Source organism: Bombyx mori, chromosome 20 (genome assembly GCF_030269925.1).
Source record: "Bombyx mori chromosome 20, ASM3026992v2".
Classification (NCBI taxonomy): Eukaryota; Metazoa; Arthropoda; class Insecta; order Lepidoptera; family Bombycidae; genus Bombyx; species Bombyx mori.
In genome coordinates, this window is record NC_085126.1 from 8011981 (window position 1) to 8039701 (window position 27721).

At 39.1% G+C, this 27721-nt stretch overlaps 2 protein-coding genes across 4 annotated transcripts in view; one reads left to right on the plus strand and one right to left on the minus strand.

Moving 5' to 3' along the window:
- The window catches only part of LOC732996 (ornithine decarboxylase), a 39286-nt gene extending 37279 nt beyond the window's left edge, over positions 1-2007 (plus strand). For all 3 annotated transcript variants that reach the window (NM_001046992.1, XM_062674204.1, XM_012691294.4), the window contains 1 exon segment: positions 100-2007. In NM_001046992.1, coding sequence (NP_001040457.1) covers positions 100-564 — 465 coding nt within the window. In that variant the 3' untranslated portion in view covers positions 565-2007.
- Positions 2008-2250: 243 nt separating this feature from the next.
- LOC101739596 (exportin-2) lies at positions 2251-27174 on the minus strand. Its single transcript, XM_004927215.5, has 19 exons — positions 26953-27174; positions 26187-26332; positions 25215-25407; positions 24447-24592; positions 23299-23496; positions 22106-22276; positions 20876-21005; positions 19799-19962; positions 17980-18169; positions 17050-17150; positions 15853-16039; positions 15089-15245; positions 12425-12516; positions 11337-11548; positions 10663-10760; positions 9715-9882; positions 8241-8403; positions 7008-7152; positions 2251-6272 (listed from the first exon to the last, which is right to left on the minus strand). Exons 1-19 carry the CDS (start codon positions 27035-27037, stop codon positions 6118-6120), a joined length of 2901 nt encoding a protein of 966 aa, XP_004927272.2. The 5' UTR covers positions 27038-27174; the 3' UTR covers positions 2251-6117.
- Positions 27175-27721: the final 547 nt, after the last annotated feature.

Sequence of the window (27721 nt, forward strand, 5' to 3'; positions counted from 1 at the left end):
ATTTCAAATCATGTTCAATGATTCCGTTACTAACATACATACATACGTTTGAAGCTAATAAAAGTGTATTATAAAATATTGTCGTCTTACATTGAACAGATACCGGCCAAGGAGGGCGAGGACGCCGACACTCACACCATGTACTTCATCAACGACGGCGTGTACGGCTCGTTCAACTGCGTGCTGTACGACCACCAGATCGTGTCCGCTGAGCCGCTACACGATAGGGCGGATTCAGTCCTGCCTTGCTCGGTGTGGGGCCCGAGCTGTGACGCGCTGGACTGCGTCATGGAGAGCGCGCTGCTGCCGCCACTGGACGCCGGGGACTGGCTCGTGTTCCGGGACATGGGAGCGTACACCATCCCGATCGCGTCGCCCTTCAACGGGTTCCCGGTGCCGCGGGTCAGGGCCGTGGTGGACGCCGGGCTGTGGACCGGGGGCCTGCGCGAGGCCTGGCCGCCCCTGGACGAGGAGTGCCGCGCCGCGCCGGACCTCACGCCGGACCTCACGAGCGACCTCACGCCGACGCACCGCGCGGTCTTCGTCGAGTGTGCGCTCAAGTGATCAACGCGCGTGCCGCCAGATCTCGACTTGAGAATCTTTTCTATTATATCTGTTTATGTTTTTATCCGCGTTGTTCATAAGCAAAGTGTTTTTTTTATTATTGTATCAATTATCCATTTAATATATATTAATGAATTACATATCTAAAGATGAACAGTTTATGTCCTAAAATATAACAGTGTATGTAAATGTTTGTGTGTATTTATTTTATTTTCAATTAAATTTGTTTCTTTCATTGTTTTATATAATGTATCTAAACTCAAGTTGAGATCTTTCATGTGTAGTAAACGTGTATATTATATAGAGTTGTGTTAAATTTCTTGAAATCACCATCATTTTAACATTGGTATGTGATCTATGAATTATTTATCTAACATTTCGTAATGAAGCTGAAATCATAAATAAATAACAAGCAAAATAAACAAAACATAAAGGTTGTTAGTAATGGACTTATTGTGCTATTTCTACATGGTTTGCGAAACAATAATTGCAACAATGTGTATGGTGCTAAATTGATATTTGTAATCAATTACCATCAAATTGAATATCTATATATATCACACGTTTACTGCGACAAGTGTAGCGCTTTGTTTTATAAAAAACATTTTTTTTATTTTGCAATTTATCGCTTTATATGTTCGTGTATTGAATTTAGAGTATTGGCAATTTTATTAGCTCAGTTTCTATTCGTATTTGATTGAACTTGTTCCTTTTGAATATGGTACAAAATTATTAAGAAAAATTAACACTGCCCAGCCCCGATTTGGAGCTTAAATTAAGGACAACTTTGTAATTTCATTTTAAATTATCTTTCGAGTTACGTGGCTTAGATGAAAACCAGTTTGTTTTTCGATACCATATGAGACTTCACGAAAATTGGTATATAGATTGATAGTGAGTCACTACTGCGATCGCATCAATACTTTTGTAACCAAATATTGTATGATTTGTCGTTTTTAACATTCTGCTGTTTGCACTTGTTTCGTATTCTTGATGTTATTGCATACAATCGTTGTAGAATGTTTACATTGTTCGTGGAACTCGATTTATATTAATAAAAACATATATATATATAAATTTATATACATTTGTAATTAATGTTGTCGAAATGTATTTGTTTGCGATAATTCTTGATGCAGCAGTACGCAGTCAATATCATCATTTTTAATTATCAATCATTATTTTGTTGAAAATAATTTTACTATTTGATTACATTTAATTAAAATGTTTTAATATCTATAAATGCTTATAATAAATATTTTTGCTCATTAACTAACATATTGATATAGTAAACTGTAATTATGTGTACTTGAATTAGTGCGGCAACATTCCGTGTCGGGGACTTTGTTATTGCATTTCTCTGTGGATTCTATGAGAAGTCATGCGTTTCGCAAAAATGTAGTACTTTTGATGCTTTTCCGGTAATAAATTAATCATTCATTATTTTTTATAGTTTCATTTCTGTCTTGCTTATACAACCTGAGTGTAACGACAATGTTCAAAATAAGTGGTTTGCTAAAAACTCGAGTACTGGCAATCTCAGCTTTAACAACATTAGACTTTGCATCGGGAGATTAGTATAGGATTTGGAAGCAGAACTGGTGAGGATTCCAGGACAATTACACCATTAATGATCTTTAAAAATGTCTGTTGTACTTGTTTGATATTAAAATGAGAAAAACCAAGTTAAACAAAAGCGTTTTAATTTTACATAGATACAGATAAATCAAAGAGACACTAATTGTGAGTAGCTGAAACAAATACAAGTTCACAAGACATTACAAATAAGACTTATGATTACACGACTGGTTATGGCGAGTTTTCAGGTGAGACATCAATTAATATATAAACAATAGCTCTTCTGAAAACTTAAAAAAAAAACTAGCTTATCTGTGGGATCATATTTTAGCCCACATTACAATTTTAATACAATGCTAAACTCTACATTATTTATACTATCAGTACATTTAAATCTACCATTAGTATTGCTTTAAACGAAAAGGCTACAAAACGGAAACCGCAAATTGTTATTAAAAAAAAACTATACAAAGTATGTCTGAAGGAGTTTCATCAAAAGTGACGTCATTTGGGGCTAAATTAAAAGTTTATTTAACCACAGCTTACAAAAATTACCTATAGTCCAGTTAACCGCAGTTTATAAGGATCAGTTATGGCTAATCTGGCATGTGTTGTGGATTTGTTTTAAAAATATTTAATCTTGACTTATTTAGTAATTTAAAAAACGCTAAACCCTTATATACTTTTTAAATTGATTTATTATAGGTGTCCAGTTTTGCCCATGGTGACACTCATTCCTTTTGTTTCAGGAAACATTATCATCTATTGAAAATTCTAAGACGAATATATTCTTCAAATTCGCGTTTCTAGACACGACTAAAACTAATTTTACGGATTGTCATCTTCCGCGACAACGAAAACCGTAAAGTTTGTATTCGAAATATCAGAAATAATATAAGAACAATACAAAACGCGAAAACAAGAGAAAATTACCGTAAAAGTGTTTTTAATTATGACTTTTATAGTTAAATAAAGAGGAAGTTCTTGGTTAACTGGTTAGTTAGTACATTCGAAAAGGTAGGCCTAAAATTAAGCAATTGATTATTATTCAACAAAAACAATACCTTACTGTACAGAACAATTTTTAATTGCAATACAAAAACCTAGCTTCATTAAATTCCGCTTTCACTCACGCCTTTATTGTCGTTTAAATACAAAAACACCACTTCTGAGGTCAACATTGTATCACATGTATATAATAAAAATTCAGTTAAATCATTCGTCCCATAGCACTCTCATTGAAACAAAGGCCAATATATCGCACATACGGTGGGATAACGTCACTTATGCAAATTATGTAATTTTTCAGGAGTAACGTTGGAAAATTCAACATTTTATTATATCATTCTTTATTATATCATATATAGTTCTGTTAGGCTATAGAAATAAAATGATAATATTCAAACTACAACTTTAAACTTCATCAGTAAAAGCAAACCTCTCTCTCTCTTTTTACTCATACTCAGTTCAGCTTTAACAAAAATTGCTTAAGTGACTTTATAGCACCACCTTATGTGTGATATAAAAATTATTACCCAAACAAATAACGCTCTCATTCTGCTAGTTCGCTTATTAACTAATTTGTAATTTATTCGATATAATTACATGAAATCCCATTTGACACATGAGTCGTCTATTATCAAAGGTGGCAATCTGTGCATTTGGACAAAAAAATGTTATTGATATGTCAATACAGATTGATTTGAATATAATCGTCTCCTTCAAAGAATACGGTTCAAAACCTGCATTAAATAAAATATTAAATTAACCTGTTATTTAACTAAGATGTCGTTCAGAAGAGTTTTGTGACTGCCAATGGAATACAAAGTCAATAATTCGTTTTGCTGATTTACCAATAATTGTACAAAAGTCACATTGCCGGCTTTGATAATAGTCGACTCACATCCTATAGTTGACATCTTGTAAGGCACTGCCTAAAATGTCATTTTGCAATATTCATTTTCGACTATAATTAATTTTGTTTTAACTCCAATAATTTATGTAATTACTCGACATTGACGTATTAAAAAAATAATTATACATTTTAAACAAATGAGGTTATTTTTTGTGTGCTTCTAGAAGTACTCACAAACGTATTAAAATTTTACAAAATGACCAGACATACGTAATGTCATTGACAATGTTTGTTTTAATTATTCTGAGGCACACGATTGGTGGACTGACGTTTGACTTGATATCGATATTGTCATACATGGTTTTATTTTATTCAGAACAACATTATGGAGGGTTAGAAAAGTAAGGAGCACCATCTTAATGTATTAAAAAGTGTATACTGAAAGGTGGGTAATTAAGGTGGCGCCACAGTAGCAAGTGAAAAAATTTTAAATACAGCGCCATAAATAAATGGAGAACAAACAATTATTAACAGCGAACAATCTAGAACAAACGAATTAATAGAAAAAAAGTCGAAAACAGAAAAAAAATACATGTGTGCAATTCACACGTGGTAGAAGTGAAACCTAAAAAAATTAAAATACAACTATCTTAAATGTCTAAGTATATGTAAAATTTTGTCATTAGTAAATAATTGAATATGCAATTTCGAAAGGGGCACATGTCGCATATTTTGTCAAATACGTTTTTTTTATAATATACATGTAGTTTTGAGGCTTACCTAGACCCATTTTATAATAATTCCAGTAATTTTCAATTGCTAATTAACACTAAAATATATCTCAAAAATTAATATTTTAAATTTTACACTGCTTTAGAAAATAATCAGATTTTTTCATTTCCTGAAAATTTTACATTTTCAGAGATTTGTGCCCTTTTCGAAATTGCATATTCAATTGTAAATCATCTTTAATAGTATGAGGTAGCGCCCTCTGTGAATTGATATTTTAACTTCACGTATAATTCTAAATTAAAATCCACTACAAAGAGGTTTCATACACACGTTAGTATTAAAAAAAATCATACATGGCGCTGTATTAAAAAAAACACTACGGACTTATTTTTTCGTTTCATCGAGTTTGAAATCACGATTCTAAAGAAGTTTCACTTAAAAAAAAATTTTTTTGGCTAACTTTGGTGACCTGTAAACTACCACGCCTCACTTTGTTTAAACTCTTCCACTTCCTACACTAGCGCTATTTCAAGTGAGTCTTCCAACAATAACTTGCTGTTTACAGGCGAACACTTTTCCAACTTGTCCCCTATACAAGATGGTGGTCCTTACTTCTACCCTCCATAATGATAGTAAATAAACTAGTTGCATTCAGTACACTTCCAATAACACTTCCAAGCTGTTAAACTTAAATTTTGCATCTGCTCAAAAGGTATTTGTATAGTATTATGTATGTAAATGTATTTTTACAATGTGGTGTTAATACCGGAAATAATCCAAAAGGTCTGTTAACAATAATTTCAACGTTTTAAATATAACTGATTGTTTTAACGTATGATCTTCGAATATCTGTGCATTTTTGAAGTTATTTCGGTTTGGGAAAAATAGTATCTCTGTATTATCTGTAGTGAGTGATCAAGTTCCGGGTGCCGTTGTAATATTTATAAAATTTATTCTGTGAATTTTGTTATCAATAGTCTCAAAGAAGTAAAACTACTGATGTACGACTCTAAGTACACATACGGTGTTTTTTTTTTAAATGTCATCTCAAAATTACTTATGTTTTTTTTATTTATTTTTTAGATGGGTGGACGAGCCCAGAGCCTACCTGATGTTAAGTGTCTACTGGAGCCCATAGAAATCTACAACGTAAATGCGCCACCCACCTTGAGATATAATTTCTAAGGTATCCGTATAGTTACAATGGCTGCCCCGCCCTTCAAACCGAAACGCATTACTGTTTCACGGCTGAACTAGGCAGGGTGATGGTACCTACCCGCGCGGACTCACAAGAGGTCCTACCACCAGTGATTACGTAAAATTATAATTTGTTAGGTACTTTTGTTTAGGTTGGAGCGTTTAGTCGTGGCGTGACGTCACGGCGTGCGTTAGGACAGGTGCACGTTGTGCGCGGCGAGGTACGCGGCGAGCGCGGCGCGGTGCGGGGCGGAGAGCGCGGCGAGGCGGGGGGGCAGCACGCCGGGGTGCGCGCGCGACATGCGCTCCAAGCTCTCCACCAGGTCGCGCTTCGGATCCTCTATCTCTGTTCATGTAAGCGCCGACAAAACATTAATTCACGGGCCATGAGCTAGCGTTGGCGAATAACATCACTGTGTATTGACTATGAGACGTGAGGTCGAATGTCTCAATCGCGTTACATCGCGTCAAGAAGTAGGCAGAGGGCGGCAATATTCATTTTTAAAATTACTTGATTCACGTTATGATGTTTATGAGTTCCGCCAAAATAATGACGGAGTTTTTTTTTTTGCTTAGATGAGTGAACGAGCTCACGGCACACATGTTGTTAGATAGTTACCAGAGCCCATAGATACCTACATCGTAAATGTCGCCACTCATCTTGAGATATAAGTTCTAAGGTCTCAGTATAGTTACAACGGCTGCTCCACCCTTCAAACCGAAACGCATTACTGCTTCACGGCAGAAATAGGCAGGACGGTGGTATCTACCCGCGCGGACTCGCAAGGGGTCCTACCAACACTAATTACACAAATTATAATTTTGCGGATTTGATTTTTATTACACGACGTTATTCCTTCACTGTGGAAGTCAATCGTGAACATTTGTTGAGTACGTATTTCATTAAAAAAATTGTTGTACCCGCCTGCGGGATTCGAACACCGGTGCATCGCTTCAACACGAATGCACCGGACGTCTTATCCTTTAGGCCACGACGACTTCAAATAATTCAAATGTTCTAGAATTAATTATTATTATTGAGTAACGTCGGCATCTTTAATAAGTATATAGTTGGTCTCACTTGCTAGCGGGTCGTCGAGGAGTCCCTTGGCGCAGGCGAGCTGCGCGTAGTGCGCCTGGTAGCCGGGCGCGTCGTCCACCTCGACGAAGTGGTCGTCCGGCAGCGAGGACTCGTCCGGGGGCAGCTCGAACAACTGGATCAGGGCCTGGATCGTTCCAAGGACGAGGCGTCAATTACGCATGTCATAAATCTAACTATTATTATATATGTAGTTCTAATTAAAATTAAATATATAATAATAAATATTTATAGGTATAAAACTAACTATAAAGAATAATAATTAATAATATTAATAATTTAATAACTAAAATATATTATTAAAAGGAGTCCCTTTACGCTAGGTTCAGAAGATACTGACAGCGTTCACCCTTTGAATAGCTAGACTAATTCATAAACTATCATAACCTAGCCTTTCTTTTGAACAATCCATATCTGTGCCCAGTTGTTCCCAAAGAGTACGTTTGATTTTTATGATACAGAAAAAGCTTCTTATTCTGCCTGGATTTAAAAATGCCACATAATTTCTATATTCGCGACTAAAGAATTCTTTATTCGCGGATCTAATCTATACATCGATACATACGCATTGATAAAACCGAATTTCTTTTGTAAGCGCGCTTTTCCAACATATACCCCGCGAATAAGGAGCTTTTACTGTAAATTAACCAAGAACACTCATACAGTGTACAGTGCGTGCAGTATACAGTGCGTGCAGTGTACAGGGCGTCTGCAGAGTACAGTGCGCATAGTACACAGTGCGCGTAGAGTGTACTGTGCGCGTGTAGCTTACAGTGTGCATGCAGTGTACATTGTACCGTGTACAATGCGCCTAATGTAGAGTAATCGTACAGTGCGCGTGCAGTTTACCGTGCGTGTAGTGTACAGTGCGCATAGTACACAGTGCGCGTGTAGCTTAGTGTGCATGCAGTGTACAGTGTACCGTGTACAATGCGCGTAGTGTACAGTAATCGTACAGTGCGCGTGCAGTTTACCGTGCGTGTAGTGTACAGTGCGCATAGTACACTGTGCGCGTGTAGCTTAGTGTGCATGCAGTGTACAGTGTACCGTGTACAATGCGCGTAGTGTACAGTAATTGTACAGTGCGCGTGCAGTTTACCGTGCGTGTAGTGTACAATGCGCGTAGTGTACAATGCGCGTAGTGTACAATGCGCGTAGTGTACAGTGTGCGTAGTGTACAGTACTCGTGCAGTGTAGAGTGCGCAGTGGGTGTACCTGCATGAGCGGCGCCCACAGATGCGCGAGGCTGCCGTCCCGCAGGTGCGCGGAGGTGCAGAGCAGGCGCGTGCAGCCGGCGGCGGCGGCGCGGCGCTCGTGCGTGCCGGTCACGCGCTGCAGCTCCGACACCAGCACGCGCTCCACGTACATCGCGAACATGCTACCACGATATGTGAATTTTTAGTTTACCCACGACATAGCCTTCTCTACTGTTTATCAAATAGAACAAATAGGAACGGTAGATGTATATTTCACTACGTAAAACTGGAGGCAATTTTTTTCTATAGCAAATAACGTAGCAGTTAAGAAATATGCGTTAATATACAATATCAGTTAATTAATAAACGATTCGTAGTCGTACTTTTCTTTTTTTTTGTGCAGATAGGCAGACGGTCTCACGGGCAATAAAATACGCAGACCGCCGTCCATTGTATGGTGAAAATGTCAATTGTATAGTTTAACGACTGTACCGAACTCTTCTTTTTCTTTCCTACCTATTCTAGTAGCCTCGAGGGTGTTCTAGATTCACCGATCCAGTAGGTGAGCTCACGGGGCTCAAACCGGAGTGTTACTAACACTGGCCCTAGCAAGAGCAGTGCTTCGCAGTATCTACCACCGGATCGGACACGCGACCCACTGAGAAGATCCGGCGAGAAACTTAGTGGATTGTATCTATGGGTTAATTTACTCGTCGAACCCTTCGTCGCAAGCGAGGGGTACGATGACAACCATGACCGGTGCTTGAGGTACCTAAAAGCACCGTTAATGGATCGGGAGGATCCGATATGACGTGTTTTGGACGACGTGGACTATTTACGATTCGGGCTGCAGGATCGGGAATGAGCCCGAACCCTTCAAGGCAAAAGGTATGACCACTGGTGGTAGGACGTATTGTGAGTCCACAGAAGTCGGTGCTACCACCCTGCCTATTTCTGCCGTGAAGCAGTATTGCGTTTCGGTTTGAAGACTCGTTTACCGACTTCAGAAATACGTTATCCTAAGAGCTCATAACGCGCTCTACCAGTCAGCAATCTATATATTAATACGTGAACCAAAACTTTGTACCCTTTTTTACGAAAATTGCGCGAAGGGAAGAGTATGTTTCCCACATATACAGAGAACATAGAGAAGGACTGCAAAATGATAACAGTTTTTTAAATTATGCATAAAGATACATTAAATCAATTTAAAAAAACATTACACACACTACCATGTGTTTCACACAATACGCATACACACTATTTGTTTATTGTCAAACTATTCTGATTGCTTATAGTCTGCGGTCAAATTGAGAATTGATTAAATATTTGGCGAAGTCTGTGATTATAGAAGTATAATAATAGTCTTTGAAAATAGAATCATAATAGTGTACAAAGTTATAATTTAAATTGAATATAGTCGAATTTCGACTACCGGGGGACTACTAGTAGTAAGGAATGTCGTCGACAGTAACACAGTATCGATAGCTCACTTCGTCTGCACCGAGTCGATGAGGTCGATGAGCGGGTCTGCGCCAAACTGCACCGCGTAGAACCCGAGGAAGGCTATCAGTCCCCGGATGTACTTGGTCGTCTTGGACGAGGACAGGCGCTGGAACAGCAGCGTCATTATCTGCTTGGTGTACGGCTGCATTACAGATCTGGAAATTGTTAAACACTATTATTATCTCAATGAATAACTATATCGATACCTAGCGACAATATAAGTTGATGACTTAGTATTATCTATGTAATTTTTTTTTTATTGCCCGTGTAGGCAGACGAGCATACGGCCCACCTGACGATGAGTGGTTGCCGTCGCCCATGGAATTCAGCAATGCTAGGGGCAGAGCCAAGCCGCTGCCTACCGTTAATGCTAATTTCAGAAGTCACAAACAAGACCAGTTGAGGTGTGTTCACGAGTGCTCACTGTTGACAATCTTTCAACATTATTACATTCAAACGAACAGCCAGCTTAAAGGTTTATTTTTTATATTAAAGTTTTTCATCTTGTTTAGTCATGCGATTCTTTCAGTAACTGACTTTTTGGCGAGAACACGAGGAGTGAAGTTTTGTGATTGTGTTTATTTTGTCTATTTAGTGTTTCTTCTGGTTTAAACGTGTAATAACGGTGGTTTATTAACTGTTTAATATCTGTGAAAGTGAACAAATGTGGGAAAATGAATCAAGGCCGCTGGATGTAACTTCTCGGGATCCTCCGAAAAATCTCAGTAAATGGCCACCATTTTACTGAGATTATATTTCATCCCTATTATCTCATCTCATTTCATTTCATTTCATCCCAGTTGATTAATGTCTTAAATTAATCATCTTCATTCCATTTCACTCCATATTATCATTTTTCACAAAAATAAGACTTGACTCAAAGGTCTTAGTTACCAGGTCATAAAATCCCTTAAAAAAACCTTTCAGTAACTTACTGTCCAAACTTGTAGAGCATAGTCTGTATCAAGTAGAAGCCTTCATGGTCGTTTGTTTTCGAAGCTATCAACTTTTGAAACACTCCGAGTATCGCGTTCTGTAATACAGACAGAAATAGTCACAACAAAATTAGTTCTCTGGAAAACTTTATGACACGCCTTTAAGTCGAGAGTTGCGCTTCAAAATATGAGAGATCTCTCTTTCTTTTAAATAAGAGGCGGACGGGACTCTTCGACGTCAAAAACATAGAAGACACAACCTCCTTGCTTTCTAATATTTTCGCGGCGGACCATCCCGGGCGGCATACTGAAGTAATTATGTCGATTTCTGCTACTAACGCCACGAAATATCTAGTACTCTGGGAAAGACGAATCCGAAGATACTGAGAGTGAATTTATTTCTAAAAGACTAAAACGTCCATTGAAAACAAAAAAAGTCAGTTAGGCAATCCGGGCGCTTAGTAACAGAAATCGACATATCTACATCATTGTGCTACGTTTGTTTTTTTTTATTGCCCTTGTGGGCAGACGAGCATACGGCCCACCTGATGGTGAGTGGTTACCGTCGCCCATGGACTTCAGCAATGCTAGGGGCAGAGCCAAGCCGCTGCCTACCGCAGGGCACCGGTGACCTACACGGCAGTCAACTTGTTAATGTACGGTGGGGGACGCACCAGTTTCCCGGAGTTGACGACGAGGTTGGGCGCGACGGCGACGTACGCGCACAGCAGGCGCACGAGCGGGCGCACGTTGGCGGCGCGCTCCCACAGCGCGGGCGCCACCGCGCACGGCAGCAGCGCGCTGTACGCCTCGCCCGCGCCGCCCCCCGCCCCGCCCCGCAGCTCCAGCAGCAGCGACAGCATTTGGAACACGTACGGCATGAACTCTGCAATCGAACAGCAAGACGCAATTTAAACCCCCCGCAAATTCATAAAACCCGTGATGAACTTTCTAGTAATATTCAAAATACATATTTTAACTTCAAGTTATTTTGGTTCAGGTAAACTTTAATAATTTTTATAGGTAAATATGTTTTAGGCCTTTTTTTAAAGCATTATGATAACATTTTTAAATATAAAAATTGTATCCGATGAGGATTAAAAATAATTTCTGTATGTTTTTGTTTAATTAAAAATAATTGTTCATTGTATTAATAATAAACAATTTTGTTAGCCTATCTGTATGTTTTTTATTTTATTTTATTCCATAGTTCAAATCTCGGAACTTTTTCCGGTACTTCCCATTATGGATAAAATGGCATGTCCATATTATAATATTTTGACGCAAGTATATAAAATCAATTTTCCTACTCCGACTGTGATATAGTTGTAACAAACACTCGTGTGATGAACATGTTTGTTTGTGTATATATTTATATGTATTTAAAAAACGTATATAGGTGCGTATATCAGTCTCCAGATCCCATACTACAGGAACCCTAGTCAGGGACCATATGACCAAGTGTGGTTGGTCTCCTATTATTACTAAAATTACTAAAGCTTTCCATCGGTTTAGTTAACTGTACTTTAGATCGATAAAACTTAAGAGCCCAGGATGTTCGTCAATATAGTCTGACAATTTTTCTACTGATGTCCTCAAACAGTGGCAAACATCATCGGCGACTAAGTATGGATCATAGGGTATACGTACAGTGTACATTTTGTTATGTATATAAAATAAATATAATTTTAAGTTGAAATAAATTATCACCGTGTGAGAATTGTGTTTAATGAAATTATTTATATGAAGTATTAAAACTCACCCTGTATATCGTTCTGCAATATTTCTTGGAATATCGGGAACAGGGCGTCCTCGAAGGCAGCTATGGCGTTTGGATTCGATTTCGTCACCAACCTGAAAAATAAAGCCGCATTTCATTATTTCTTATTCATTATTTATTTATTCCTTATTTCTTATTTTATATTATTTCTTCATATCGTCTTATCGCATTAAAACTATATAATCTAAAATCTTACTAATTTTAAGTGTTTTAAAGGTTTAACCTGTAATATTTTTTTTATAAATATTTTTTATTAATTATTTAATATTTAAAAAAAAAAAGAAATAAATTTAATAAGTCGTCGTGGCCTAAAGGATAAGACGTCCGGTGCATTCGTTGTTGCGATGCACCGGTGTTCGAATCTCAGGCGGGTACCAATTTTTCGAATGAAATACGTACTTAACAAATGTTCACGATTGACTTCCACGGTGAAGGAATAACATCGTGTAATAAAAATCAAACCCGCAAAATTATAATTTGCGTAATCACTGGTGGTAGGACCTATTGTGAGTCCGCACGGGTAGGTACCACCGCCCTGCCTATTTCTGCCGTGAAGCAGTAATGCGTTTCGGTTTGAAGGGTGGGGTAGCCGTTGTAACTATACTGAGACCTTTAGAACTTATATCTCAAGGTGGGTGGCGCATTTACGTTGTAGATGTCTATGGGCTCCAGTAACCACTTAACACCAGGTGGGCTGTGAGCTCGTCCACCCATCTAAGCAATAAAAAAAAAAAAAAAAAAAAAAAATAATAAAAATAAAGTAAACTTCTTACGCGCGTACATAAGTACATTTACATTATCTATATTTTAAATTAAGATAAAATTATGTATTAATTTTGTTAGTAGCGGTCAAAACATAGGTAAACTAAAAAAAAAAAACACACTCTACTACGCTCTTTTGATTGTATTCATGAGAAAAATACTGGTGATACCAAATGTTTACACATATTAACTCAATTTCGAATATTTTTGAAAATTGTACACTTTTAATGCGAAAAGGCTATATTATGATGTATATTATCGTCTTCGATTTTCACGACTCGTAAAAGTTATTACTACTTTTACGATTTAATCTTTTGCATTTTTTTATTGTCATTATATTATTTCCGACGTTTTAAATACTTTAGTTTTATTTATTTAATATATTTTGTACACACAGCTGTTAGAAAAAAAACACGACAATAAGGATACAGAGTACAAGGGCACTACTTATTTCATGTTGAAATCTCTTCCACTAGGCCCGCAAAAGGAAAGAAGAATTAGGGACACAAACCTAGTGCATACAGTAAACATTACATATAATAATATATACATATTACAAGATACAAAACAATATATATACATACAAATACATACACACACACACATATATATATATATATACATACACACATATACCTACTTTATATTATAATACATTATACAAATATATATCGACGCTTGAAAGGCAAACATGACTAAGCGACAATAGCTGTTTTTTACATAAATGATAGGCAATAACCATTTATTTATTTATTTATTTATGTACAAACAGAAAACAAGACATAGTACAGAGTAATAGGAAAAATATGTACAAAGGCACTGCTTATTTCTTTAAGAAATCTCTTCCAGCAGACCTGCGAGAGGATAATGAGGATAATAACAAAAAGTGATGAGTGTGTGTAGAACAAATAACACATAACTAAAATAACAAATACAACATGAGAATTATAGTAATGCACATACACATAGCAAATATTATAAGTAACACAGTAACACTCGTATATACGAAGAGTATAGAACCATTATCATTCGAAGAGTATAGAACCATATTCGACGCGCAAAAAAAAATATATTTCTACGTCTATTAAAATCATTTCAATCCTACAGCTACTAGCTAGATTCGTTAAAATAGATTTTTTTTTCAGGTATTTCAACTTTAAATTAGTCTACTGTAAAGCTCACGCATTGTCGCTTAGTCACGTTTGCCTTTCGAGCGTCTATATATACTTTTATTTAAGATGGTAAGGATAAATAGTGCTCTTTAACAGATTTCTTGAACGCTGCTATGGTTTTGCACGCATAACCGTTGAGAAATAATATCGAAGGGTATTCGACTATATAGTATAAGCGACATTACGGTTAATACTCGACATTTACATTTGTAATTAAAGGTCCGTTTTATTTGGTATCAGGTATCAACAATTCGATGTTTTTAATTGAACTTCAATTAAGTTTACCCACCTGATGTTACGTGGTTACCGGAGCCCAGACGTCTACAACGTAAATGCCGCCACCCACCTTGAGATATAAGTTCTAAAGTCTCAGTATAGTTACAACGGCAGCCCCACCCTTCAAACCGAAACGCATTACTGCTTCACGGCAGAAATAGGCAGGGTGGTGGTACCTACCCGTGCGGACTCACAACAAGTCCAACCACCAGTAATTACGCAAATTATAATTTTGCGGGTTTTTTATTACACGATGTTATTCCTTCATCGTGGAAGTCAATCTTGTTAAGTACGTATTTTATCAGAAAAACTGGTACCCTCCTGGGGGATTCGAACACCGGTGCATTGCTAGATACGAATGCACCGGACGCCTTATCCTTTAGGCCACAACGACTATCAATATTGTTTTCTAACATTGACAAAGAACAACACTTACGACACAGCCAGAGACAGTGTCTCGAATAGGTAGTGGTTGAAATGAGGTTTGCAAGGATTCTTGGCGACCACGGACAGCATCCTGGCGAGTTTCGGCAGCGCCTCGCCGAGGTACGGCAGAGCCTCCTCTTGCAGGCACGCCAGGGTCCTTAATATAGCTGGAAAATCAAAGAACGAATTTTAAAGGAATCTGTATACGCACGAAAAAATTATTATACTTATATGGCTGTAATGTTTACCAACTCAGGCATTCGTTAAATTGATTCATTTATAATTCACTTTTTTTGTTTTGTTGCGTGACCAGCGTACTTAGTGCGAGTTTCTTAACGTTCTCGATAGCGTAAAAGTTAATCCAATTTTGTATGCAGTTGGAACAGCGCCCCTAGCGGCAAACCTGACGACGTTGCTAACACGAGCCCTAGCAAGAGCCGTACTTTGCAGAATCTACCACCGGATCGGAAACGCGACCCACTGAGAAGATCCGGCGAGAAACTCAGTGGGCTGTGTCTGAGAGTTAATTTACTCGTCGAGCCCTGTCGTGCTTGAGGTACCTAAAAGCACCGTTAGTGGATCGGGAGGATCCGAAATGACGTCTTTTGGGCGACGTCGACTGCTTTCCATTCGGTCCGCAGGATCGGGAATGCCTAAGATGTAGTGTGGGTTGGCCATTGAAGTGGACTACTGAAGTTCGCAGGAATTTTCTAGATAATAGCTGCGTTGAACCGATCATCGACTGATGGTGATGACGATGTGTCCGATTCGCACCCTTCATGACGTATTCGTTGTGCTGCTCGGGCGTGCAGTGGTCGGGCAGCGCGGCGAACAGCGCGGCGAGCAGCGCGGCGGCGTGCGGGGCCAGCTCGGCGCGCCGCACCATGCCGCCCGCCACCAGCTTCTCCGCGCAGCACGCCGCGTACGTGCACACCACGCCCGCGCCGCGGATGTGCTCCACCTGCGATATTCAATCTCATTTATATATTTATTTATTACTGAGATGGGGAAGTCTGAAAGTGGGGAGTGCTCTGAGGAATTGTTTGAGATGATCCCCTCATCTCATTTTTATCATCGCACCTCCGGCCCTTGGAGCAGAGTTCATCCATATTAACTGGAACCGCTGCTTTCGTCGACAGTGCGTTTCCAGAGGTCTTTTTTGCCACGTACCATCTGGCTATGGAATGAGCTCTCCTCCACTGTTTCTCGAGCGCTATGACATGTCCTTCTTCAAAAGAGGCTTGTGGAGAGTATTAAGCGGTAAGCAGCGACTTGGCTCTGCCCCTGGCATTGCTGAAGTCCATGGGCGACGGTAACCACTCACCATCAGGTGGACCGTATGCTCATCTGCCTATAAGGGCAATAAAAAAAATGCGGCACCTGTGACAGAGAAGCTGAGAAGTGCACGTTTGGGATGGTATGGACATGTGATGAGACGAAATGAAAATGAGGTTGGTAAGAGAATGTTAACTGTGAATGTGGAAGGAAATAGAGGAAAAGGTAGACCTAAGAAGAAATAGATTGATTGCGTGAACGACGATATGGGAAAGGGGAGTGAGCGAAGAAATGGTATATGATAGAAGAGTATGGAAGGAGAAAAGGAGAAGGGCAGGATAATGATGGTGAAATGGATGGCCGAGCTCACGGCTTGAAATAAGAGTTCTAAGTCGCAGTTTTACAGTACAACGGCAACCACTCTTCAAATCGAAAAGCATTACTGCTTCACGACAGAAATAGGCAGGAGACTCACAAAACGCCCTACCACCAGTAAGACACCGGTCGATTCTTAAATCAATTGTTACTTAAGATCACGAGCCAGCGAACACACTGGCGTATTTATAATAATATAGCAGATGTTCAGTCACATCATTTACTGAAAACAAACTCAAGCTATTATTATTAATGTAAGTGTTAAATTATATTTATGGGAATTTTTATTATAACACGCTTATAATATTAGTATAGATTCACCAGCAATGGGAAAGCGGTCAGCAGTAGCTCGTTGGGCAGAAGCGACCTGAACGTCATCAGGAACTTGATGGCGTCCGCCTTCAGAACCGGCAGCTCGTTCACTGAAACAATCCATCCAATTCACTTTTTTACAAAAGTTATACGTGCTAATTAGACACCTCCGTACAGGTCGATACGTAATACTGCGCTAGTAGTCGATATTCCGATGCTCGGTACTTAACACGCACAATAGAAAGTCGATCTATCGACGGTTCGCGCTCAAAGATCGTGAGCTTTTTTTATTTATTGCTGAGATGGTTGGACGATCTCACAGCCCACCTGGTGTTTAGTGGTTACTGGAGCCCATAGACATCCACAACGTAAATGCGCCACCCACCTTGAGATATAAGTTCTAAGGTCTCAGTATAGTTACAGGCTGCCCCACCCTTCAGACCGAAACGCATTACTGTTTCACGACTAAAATAAGCAGAGTGGTTGTACATGTTCGTGCGGACTCACAAGAGGTTCTACCAGCAGTAATAAAGCGTTTTTAAGTTATTGCAAAGCTTTTATCGCGGGCTTTGAGCGCGGCGACTGAATCAAGAAATTCTGTAACGAAAATAAAATCTAACACTCCCCACTCGGCCTACCATGTAGCTTGCGTTTAACACATTCACACGTTGCGCTTGTGTAGTGTTTGTGAATAAGCGCGCGGGGTGATGTCGCACTGCATGCGCATCATGAAATTCTGCCCATCTCTCTCTCGCGCGGTCTAGCTTACGAGTGTGAAGGGGACAGTTGATGTTTTGCTTTGTTAATGTTTATAAATATAGAGTGGTCTTATTTTATTATTGTTTTAATATTAAATTATAATTATTTTCTAATTATAATTGCATAAGTTGATAAATAATACAAGATTAAGTTAGTAGTTAAGTGGATGTAGTGTCTCACGGTTGGGCCGCTGCAGCTCGGGCAGCGCGTGGTTGGCGGCGAACTGTCCCAGGTCCACGAGCGGGGAGGCGCGCGTCACGCCGGCCGCCAGCGTGGCGCCGCGCGACGCCAGTGACGTCACCAGGTACACGGCCGCGTCCTTGCCGCGCCACTCCGCGCCGCCAGACGCGCTGTACTTCTCCAGCATCAGCTGCGACACACGCGGGGTACGTTACGTAACGAGAACCTGAATCGCGCTAATGACATTTACAAGATAAGCTTGTATATATATTTTATATAGAATACTAAGTTATTTTAAAGCAAACTCACGTCACAGCCGGAGTCCCGCAAGGCTCCGCCCTCTCCCCGTTACTATTTAGTTTGTATATCAACGATATACCCCGGTCTCCGGAGACCCATCTGGCGCTCTTCGCCGATGACACCGCCATCTACTACTCGTGTAGGAAGAGGGCGTTGCTTCATCGACGACTTCAGACCGCAGCTACCACCATGGGACAGTGGTTCCGGAAGTGGCGCATCGACATCAACCCCACGAAAAGCACAGCGGTGCTCTTCAAAAGGGGTCGCCCTCCGAACACCACGCTGAGCATCCCCCTTCCGACTAGGCGCGTCAATACCCCCGCCCCCGCCGTTCGCCCAATCACGATGTTCGACCAGCCCATACCGTGGGCCCCGAAGGTCAAATATTTAGGCGTCACCCTCGACAGTAGGATGACATTCCGCCCCCACATCAAGACGGTACGCGACCGTGCCGCCTTCATTCTAGGACGTCTCTACCCGATGATATGTAGGCGAAGTAAAATGTCCCTTAGAAATAAGGTGACACTCTACAAAACTTGCATACGCCCCGTCATGACCTATGCAAGTGTAGTGTTCGCTCACGCGGCCCGCATACACTTAAAATCATTCCAAGTCATTCAATCCCGTTTTTGCAGGATAGCCGTCGGAGCCCCGTGGTTCGTCAGGAACGTCGACCTCCATGACGACCTGGACTTAGAGTCCACCAGTAAGTATATGCAGTCGGCGTCAATGCGCCACTTCGATAAAGCGGCACGACACGAGAACCCTCTCATCGTGGCCGCCGGTAACTACATTCCCGATCCTGCGGACAGAATGGAAAGCAGTCGACGTCGCCCAAAACACGTCATCTCGGATCCTCCCGATCCACTAACGGTGCTTCTAGGTACTTCAAGCACCGGTCACCGTTCTCGTCGAACCCGTCGCTTGCGACGAAGGGCTCGACGAGTAAATTAACTCCCAGACACAGCCCACTGAGTTTCTCGCCGGATCTTTTCAGTGGGTCGCGTTTCCGATCCGGTGGTAGATTCTGCGAAGTACGGCTCTTGGTAGGGCTCGTGTTAGCAACTTCAGGTTTGAGCCCCGTGAGCTCACCTACTAGTTAAGGCTACGCTGATATAGCCTCTCAAGGCTCTCAGCTTAGGAAGGAAAAAATATATTTTTAAAAGTATATCTCCTGAATATGCAAATAAAATTCGAAAATATCAATTTTAACTATTTTAACTATTTATTAATATGTGTATTTCATTCGTTTTTATTGTTGTTGTTGCAGTTATTGTTGTTATTCGAAGCTCAGATAATGATTGGTCGGTCTAATGCTGGTGGTAATCGTTTAAGACGACCAAGCGATTAAACAGAGTGGACAATAGCGTCCTCACTAGATACCAGCAAACTCGATGTCCCACTTATGGTACTAGAAAAAACTGTAAGCCCACACGTGTGGACATCGTCATTCTTGCCCATTTCTACTCCAGAGACGCGAAGCTTTGAAGCGCGAGAGGACACCGTGCAGAGAACCGACCTGGACGTATTGCCCGAAGATGTTCATCATTTTGTCTTCGAAGTGCTGGGAGAGGGACTTGACCAGGTCGCAGGCCGCCCGCCGCCGCGTGTCCACGTCCGAGCCCTCGATGTCGCGTCTCACGTATTCGTCGGGGTTATCTTCAAAAATCTCCATGTCTGATTCTGAAATGAAGCAACCAATAATTGGACCGTTTATTTTGAAAGTGGTGTAAGTCCATTTTTGAGAAAAATGAGCTATCACGTAATTCATGCTTAATTTAATGTAATTTTTTTATATATAACTAGTCCGTGTTTAATTTCTCAAAAAAATCCCATGTTTTGTACAACTTAAAATCGGTCAGTAAATGAAATTGCATAATCATCTATTATGAAAGTGGTGTAAGTCCAATTGACAGAGGTAGGTCGCATAGCCAGACCTCATATGACTTGCCTGTATTTTTAAATCAACAAATATAGTAACCTTAAATTTTCTCGAAACAAAAGAAAATGGACTTACACCACTTTCAAAATAAACGGTCCAATTAATGACTCCACTCTTTGGCAAAGTTACAAACATAAAATCTGTTGCTTGTGTGGTAGCATAGGGTATCGTAGGGGGTGACTGTGGTAAATATTTACACATACTATATCAGTGGTCGTTCACGCTTTTCTGGTCGGGGGCCACATAGGACAATGTGTATCACTGCAGGCCACACATTTTTGGACTGTTTAGTTGACCACCAGTCATTTGACATATTTAATATTATATTAATAATATTATTGTATTTAATGATTACCAGATGAATGAATTGAATATTTGGCAAAAAACAATATTCACCAATCACTTATGTCAATTTTCTTGCTGGAATAAATGAAAGTGACAGATTTAATTAGCTTTAAAGTGTTTTTATTGGGAATTGAACCCAATATATTATTATTAGGATAAATTGTTACCAGGCGTCAGTGTTTGTTTGTTTTTAGGGCATTAATAGGAAGATATCGCAGCAACCCAGCCAATGACAAATGTCAGGTCACTCACTGACTGTCTGACCTTTATTAACGCATTCTACGTCCTACGTACTTATGCTGAACTCACCTCTAAACTCCATGTTGGGGATGACGACTTTCTCGCAAATACTGCTCAACGTTGACGGATCCTCGAAGAGACCCTTGTAGCAATTCTTCTCGGCAACTTTCGCCAGGAACATAAGGGCGTTCGAAACCAGCTGTCGAAAACGTACAGGTATATAAATAAATATCTTATACATATAATAATAATAAATAAATACCTTCTATGTCAAGATGGGTGGCGTATTTACGTCGTAGATGTCTATGGGCTCCAGAAACCACTTAACACCACTATGGGTGAAACTATGGATAGGTCGGTTTTGCATCAAAATTCATTATATTTTAAATAAATTCCAATATACGTCATATAAGCTTCAATATAAAAAAAAATGTGGGAAAATTGTTTGTGCTGATGGCCTCAATTATACATCAAGTACTTTATCGTATCGATTCCAGTGCTGTAATGTTTGACACAGGATGCTTCGCCTATCCGATTCACTAACACGTTGTTGAGATTGTTTACTGGAAAGCTCAAGTTGTTTGATGTCACAACTAAAATAGTCATCCACTAGAATAAAAAAAATTTTTGGAGTTTACTCCTTAAGAATCGATTTACATATATAGGCCCGGGGTATGAAAATTATGGGGACCAAAATCGTACTAGCATGTCACACGAAATGCGTTATGCGCCTGATTGGCTCCTGATTGCGTGATGCGTGCGCGCGCCAATCAGGAGCCAACGCGCGGCTGCGTTATCGCAGGTGACGCCGGGCTGCTGCGCCGGCAGTCCGCCACAAAGCCTCGTACTGATCGCGCGTTTCTCTCATTATTGTATTTTCATATATTTGTTAGTCGTTTGTTTTGTGTCTCGTTAATTTGTTAATAATCTGTAGTGTATCGTGTTGTCGTAATATAGAACTATTTCTCGTATTGTTTCGTTTAATTTTTTATATCCAGTAAACTCCAGTCGTGCGTCGGAGCGGACACACACACTTTTTTTTTTTGTTTAGATGGGTGAACGAGGTCACAGCCCACCTGGTTTTAAGTGGTTACTGGAGCCCATAGACATCTACGACGTAAATGCGCCACCCACCTTGAGATACAAGTTTTAAGGTCCCAAGTATAGTTACAACGGCTGCCCCACCCTTCAAACCGAAACCCATTACTGCTTCACGGCAAAAATAGACTGGGTGGCGGCACCTACTCGTGCGGACTCACAAGAGGTCCTACGAGCAGTAAATTAATAATACATAGTTACCATATCGTATTTAGCTTTCTGCGTTGTGGCGAGGAGTATGTTCCACACAGCCGTCACGAAGCCGCTTGAATAAGGCAAAAACTCCTCCTCGTACTTCAGTGCGTATAACGAAACGCATTCGCATATCTCCGTGCGGAGTCTCTCCATTAGTCCAGGGTTGTCGTCGTCTCCCTTAAAAGAAATATATAAAAAAACAAGTAATTTTTTATTTAAATAAAATAGCTGACCCGGCATACTTCGTACTGCCTCAATCGCCAAATAAAAGACCTAAACTTTTGTATAAATTAAACTTAAAACAAACCAAAAGGAATCCGTCTGACGGGGGACACGTCAAAGGAAAAACAAAATTGTTATTTTTATTTAATACTGAGCATTTTCATATTTATCTACCTTTTAAACTTTCTCTGGGCTTCCACAAATAATTCAAGACCAAAATTAGCCAAATCGGTCCAGCCGTTCTCGAGTTTTAGCGAGACTAACGAACAGCAATTCAATTTTATATAAATAGATAGAAGATAGATAAATAACTTAAAAATAGTACATCGTGCACCAAGGGAGAAAAGTAGGACATTTCGCACGCCTTCGGCTCGGGTGGCAAACACGCGGGATGAGATGTCCTACTTTTTTCCCGCGGTGCACATACTATTTTTTCTCCTATCAGGCCGAAAGTTCGTGGGGTACTGAGCCGGGGCCCAGGGGGAAGCCCTGGCGGGTGTAGGCGCCCCCCCTTACTCACAAAAAAACAATTTAACTGTTTTTTTGGTTTTAAATAAACTACTACTAATTGAATAAGAACTGTCTGATGGACTCATCATTGCCTTGTCTTGCATTTTATTGCCTTTTGTTTATTTCACTTTTACACTTAACACAATATTGCAGATTACCCGAGCACAACAATGGCGGAGAATTTTAGGTGCGTGAGAGCAGACGTAGACACTAACGCGCATGCGCACTTGTCAGTACCCAGGGAGGAAAAGTTACACTTTCTTCCCTGTACAGAAGGGCGAAAACCGAGCTTTCAGCGTACGTAGGAGAAAAATTCTTTTTGTTCAATATGTTTAAAATTGTTCTATAACACGAAAATCGTGAAAATCGTTTCAAAATCACTTATCTTTTTTTACAGAACAAGTAAGCAGAGAAATTGACAGAGGCAGACAACAACTGTATTTCTTTACTCTTCTCAATGAACTTACATCATCAACATTCGGAACATCCACTTGCAGTAGTCTCAGCAGATTTGGCATCCAAATGGGCATGTTGTCTTCAAAGAACTCCGGCAGATCCTGGTAGTTAAGTGAATAGAACACTTTGCAGATGAGGACGAGGGACCCATAGATTACACGCAGGGCCTGGACGTCCGATGCATGCTTCTGAGTTAGTTCTATCGTAGCCTGGAAAATATATTGCATTTATTACTTCTATCAATTTTTTTCCTAATTAATAGTAACCCGACAGTTTGGTACAAAATGGGGATTTCGTGTATATTTCCTACTTATCATTTAAAGTTACTATGTACATATATTTATTTTTATACATAGGTTATAAATAGAAAATTTACTGGTGGTAGGATCTTTACTGGTGGTAGGACCTTACTGGCGGTAGGACCTTTACTGGTGGTAGGGCCTCTTGTGAGTCCGCGCGGGTAGGTACCACCGCCCTGCCTATTTATGCCGTGAAGCAGTAATGCGTTCGGTCTGAAGGGTAGGGCAGCCGTTGTAACTACATATACTGAGATCTTAGAACTTATATCTCAAGGTGGGTGGCGCATTTACGTTGTAGATGTCTATGGGCTCCAGTAAACACTTAATACAAGGTGGGCTGTGAGCTCGTCCACCCATCTAAGCAATAAAAAAAAAAACAACATGTGAGTCTATTTACTAAATCTTTTCCATAAAACTGATAAGCTAAATATGAGTGAATCATTAAATAAATGATTCAATGTCCTTAAACTAACACTCAAATACCTCTCGCAGAGAAGTATCTCTGGAAGAATTGGACTGACATGGAAATTACACGTAGCAATCTGTAATTGAGAATCTTGCATACGCAGGATGCTCACATCCCAAGCATTAGTTTAAAAATGGGTTTTCGACAAAAACTTTAGTGTTTTTGCCCTCATTGCTGTTGCTAAGAAAACAACATCCAACATTCGTATGTAAGATAATCTCCTCTGCGACATGTGTGCCCTCATGAGATCAAAGTCCTCATGATTGTTTTACTAATGATCAAAAACTGAAGATGCGAAATGTAGATGTTTACTCAAACTTGGCACATGGTATTTCAGGCCACAGATTTTTAAAATGATTACATATTTATTCATGATTTTAAATTAAATACTTACAACAAAGAGATCTGTGAGGGGTCTTGCAAAATTCTCAAGGACATGTTTGATTTCCTCCCATAGTTTTTGAGATTTAAATTCGTATCTGTACCTCTTGAATAATGAATGAGCTGTCCGTAGTATACCATTAATCACATGGAAGTCGCCTAGAATGAAAAATAAACAAACAAAATAAATGCTTGTAGATTGTGAGTGCCCTTTAAGACAAATAAATAACTAATAAATAATATTAAATAACTGGAACCAAATCACGCGTGGTCATCCAGCCTCAAATGTAATATACCCTGTGTTATGGGTACCAGAGACTGACATACATACTTATATATGTACATGTAGAAATATACATATATATAGATAATAATTACTCAGAAAAAGAGCAAACAAACCTGTTCATCACACTAATGTTTTTCCGATGTGGGAATCAAACCTACAAGCTTTGGCGCGGCAGTTAGGAGCACTTACTACTGCACCACAGGGAAAATTCAAGGAATTAACTTTAAACCTTTCACGCATATCAGGGCCCAGACAATACAATAATTTTAATTCTATAACCTTAACATCCTAAGTAACATGAACTAGTATAAAAATAAATGATTAGATTACTTTTAGTTCATTTTGATATTTAAGTATAATTATTATTATTATTGCTGTTCAAGGCTTCATGATTCACCTATCTCTAGTGACAAGGGGCAAGAAAAAACATACCATGAATGCCACTAAGCACCTTGAGATATGAGGTGTGCAGTCCTAGCCTAAAGTTGAATTTACCTGTAGCAAATTTTTCCACCATTTCTGGTATAAGTGTTGGCCACTTCTCAGGAAAATCATATTTTCCGATTATGGAAACGGCATCACTAAATTGTTTCTGTATTGCTTCTGGTGATTTAAGCATCAAGTTCACTATGAGATTCTTGATAGAGACTCTGTCTGCCATATGAATGCGATCCACGCCGTCTTCTTCCTGAAATTATTTTAAAATTCCAACTTATGCACACAGAGATGGGAGGCTGATTAGAGATCAAAAGTCCTATATGCAGTTGCACCGCGCATGGAGTTTGTCTTGTTATTCAACTATGTGGTACATACAGCCTAGAACAGCTCTTCATATCTTCCATTGGGTGTTGCAAAAGGCATTGCAAGGTTGCAAAAGGATTCAGTGAAAAATAAGCTTGCAACATTCTCTAAGTAGAGTACTAGCACACTCTGAATACTATATACCCACTTAAATCGGCCATGAAGCAATCATGTATAACAAGCATTATATAATTCAATTGAGAGTTCGACCTCATCTATACTAATATATAAATCTACAGTGGTTTTTACAGATGTTCTGTTGTAACTACTGAACCATGCATCCGATTGACTTGAAACTTGGTATCCATATAGAAAATACATGCACTTAATGGATAAGCTAATAAGTATATAAGTGTTGGACTCCCTACACCAGTTGCGGGGGCATTAATGATGAGAATCTTTGTGGGGGTGAGAAATAATAATGTTAATTTTAAATGCCCAGCAAAGTGGATGAGTACAGCTAGTGTCTCAATATAGTCATTCACACATGTATGGTCTCCAGTGATCGCTTTAGCAGCTTTAGTTGGTGGTATCAACACAACTTGATCAATAATCAACTGCAGTAGTACTCTTTGTTTAGCTTGACCATTCCATTTCCATTCCAGGAAAAGACAGAGTGGAAGTTTTACAGGTGAAGTAACTATAAAAATTTGAGTATTTACTTACAATAGGCCAATTCCGTTTAATATAGTTTTTAAACACAATTGCTGCTGCCACTCTAATTGTATTATCATAGTTGTTCTTGTCAATGAGATGCAACAATAGTATGGCATAGTTCTGGTTGACTTCTACACTCTCTAAAAATTTCTCAGCTACAAAAAAATCACAATGATTTAATGGTGTTTTAGTGTATTTTTTTATCTAGATAAGAACTCGAAATCATGTGAGGGGTGGATATAGTAATGTGAATTTCTTTTAAAAATATTAACTGTAACTGTAACTGTGTTCAGTGTAATATAATCGACTCCCCTAGTTTCAAATTCAAACATCTCAATTCCATCCCAAATGCCCTTTTTTTGTCAAATTTTACCTTATAATAGCGTTGTATGCATTACATAAAAAGAGTTGGTATAATGGCGATTAATTTAAAACAATTTCCTGTAATAGGAGTTACATCAAAAAATTTTTATTGGTCTATGAATGAAGTAACAAAATAACATTTAAATTAGAAGTACAAACATAAATATTTCTAGTATCCAACTCACGCAGTACCACGTTAGTTATTCATTATGATTATTCTGCATAAGCTAACTGACTACAAGCCATCAATTTCGATATAATACATTTTCAAGCTTGGAATTAAAATAGTACTGCTACTTCCCATTGCATAGCTGTTTAGTTCTTTGCTATCAGAGAACTGATTTAATATTTCAAAATATTTAAATATCATTAAAATAAGTAATAGTTAAGTCACAATAATAACAAAACCAACCGGGTCTTCTGATGTTCTGATCTGGATTCAATGTTTGCTGTAAGTAGTTTGCTAGAGTTGCCAAATTTTCTTCGGTTACATCCATATTAGTTTTTAAAGCCAAAACAACCTTTTAAACCACGTTTAGTGCTATATTTACTACAATAACTGTTGATAACCAAATTCAACTTTCAGGACCGCTGTGATGTGATATGACTACCGTATTAAATTAAGTGTATAATCTATGACTACCGTGTATTATCTATAATCTATGGTGACGTTAAGTATATCATAGATAAATTAAATTACTAAAATATTGTATTTTTTTTTTTAATTCTAAATAATTATATCATTCAACTGCAACCCTGTGTCTGTGTGACGTCACGGCTCAGTTACATAGTATGGAGGGTAGAGGTAAGGAGAACCGTCTCCTATGGGAGAAGCTTGAAAAAGTGTCCCACTTTCTGCACTAAATAACAGATCAAAAATCCTCCAGAATGGCGCTAGCATAGGCACAGGGTATGATATGAATTGAGCAGTTGTGAACTGATTGAAATATGCTGAGTTAGGAAATTTAATATATTTAATGACTAGAGTAATTAGTGATAGTAAATATACAAGACTTGCATGTTTACGTACTCCAAACTAATTTCGTCAATATAACCTAAAATTATTGCTGTGGTAAAACGTGGAGACATAGATTGCATTTTCTCATCAGCTTTAAATAAAATACTTTTTGTCATTTTGTAGTGCTTACAGTTCTTTTGTCCTTTTTTATTTCTCTATCTTA

Excerpts from the sequence above, each read along its gene's own strand:
- LOC101739596 (XM_004927215.5), bottom strand. The coding sequence starts at position 27,037 with ATGGATGTAACCGAAGAAAATTTGGCAACTCTAGCAAACTACTTACAG. Across the intron at positions 26,333-26,952 it reads TCAGAACATCAGAAGACCCG|CTGAGAAATTTTTAGAGAGT; the intron begins GTTGGTTTTGTT and ends ATTTTTTTGTAG. Across the intron at positions 16,040-17,049 it reads TGACCGCTTTCCCATTGCTG|GTGGAGCACATCCGCGGCGC; the intron begins GTGAATCTATAC and ends TGAATATCGCAG.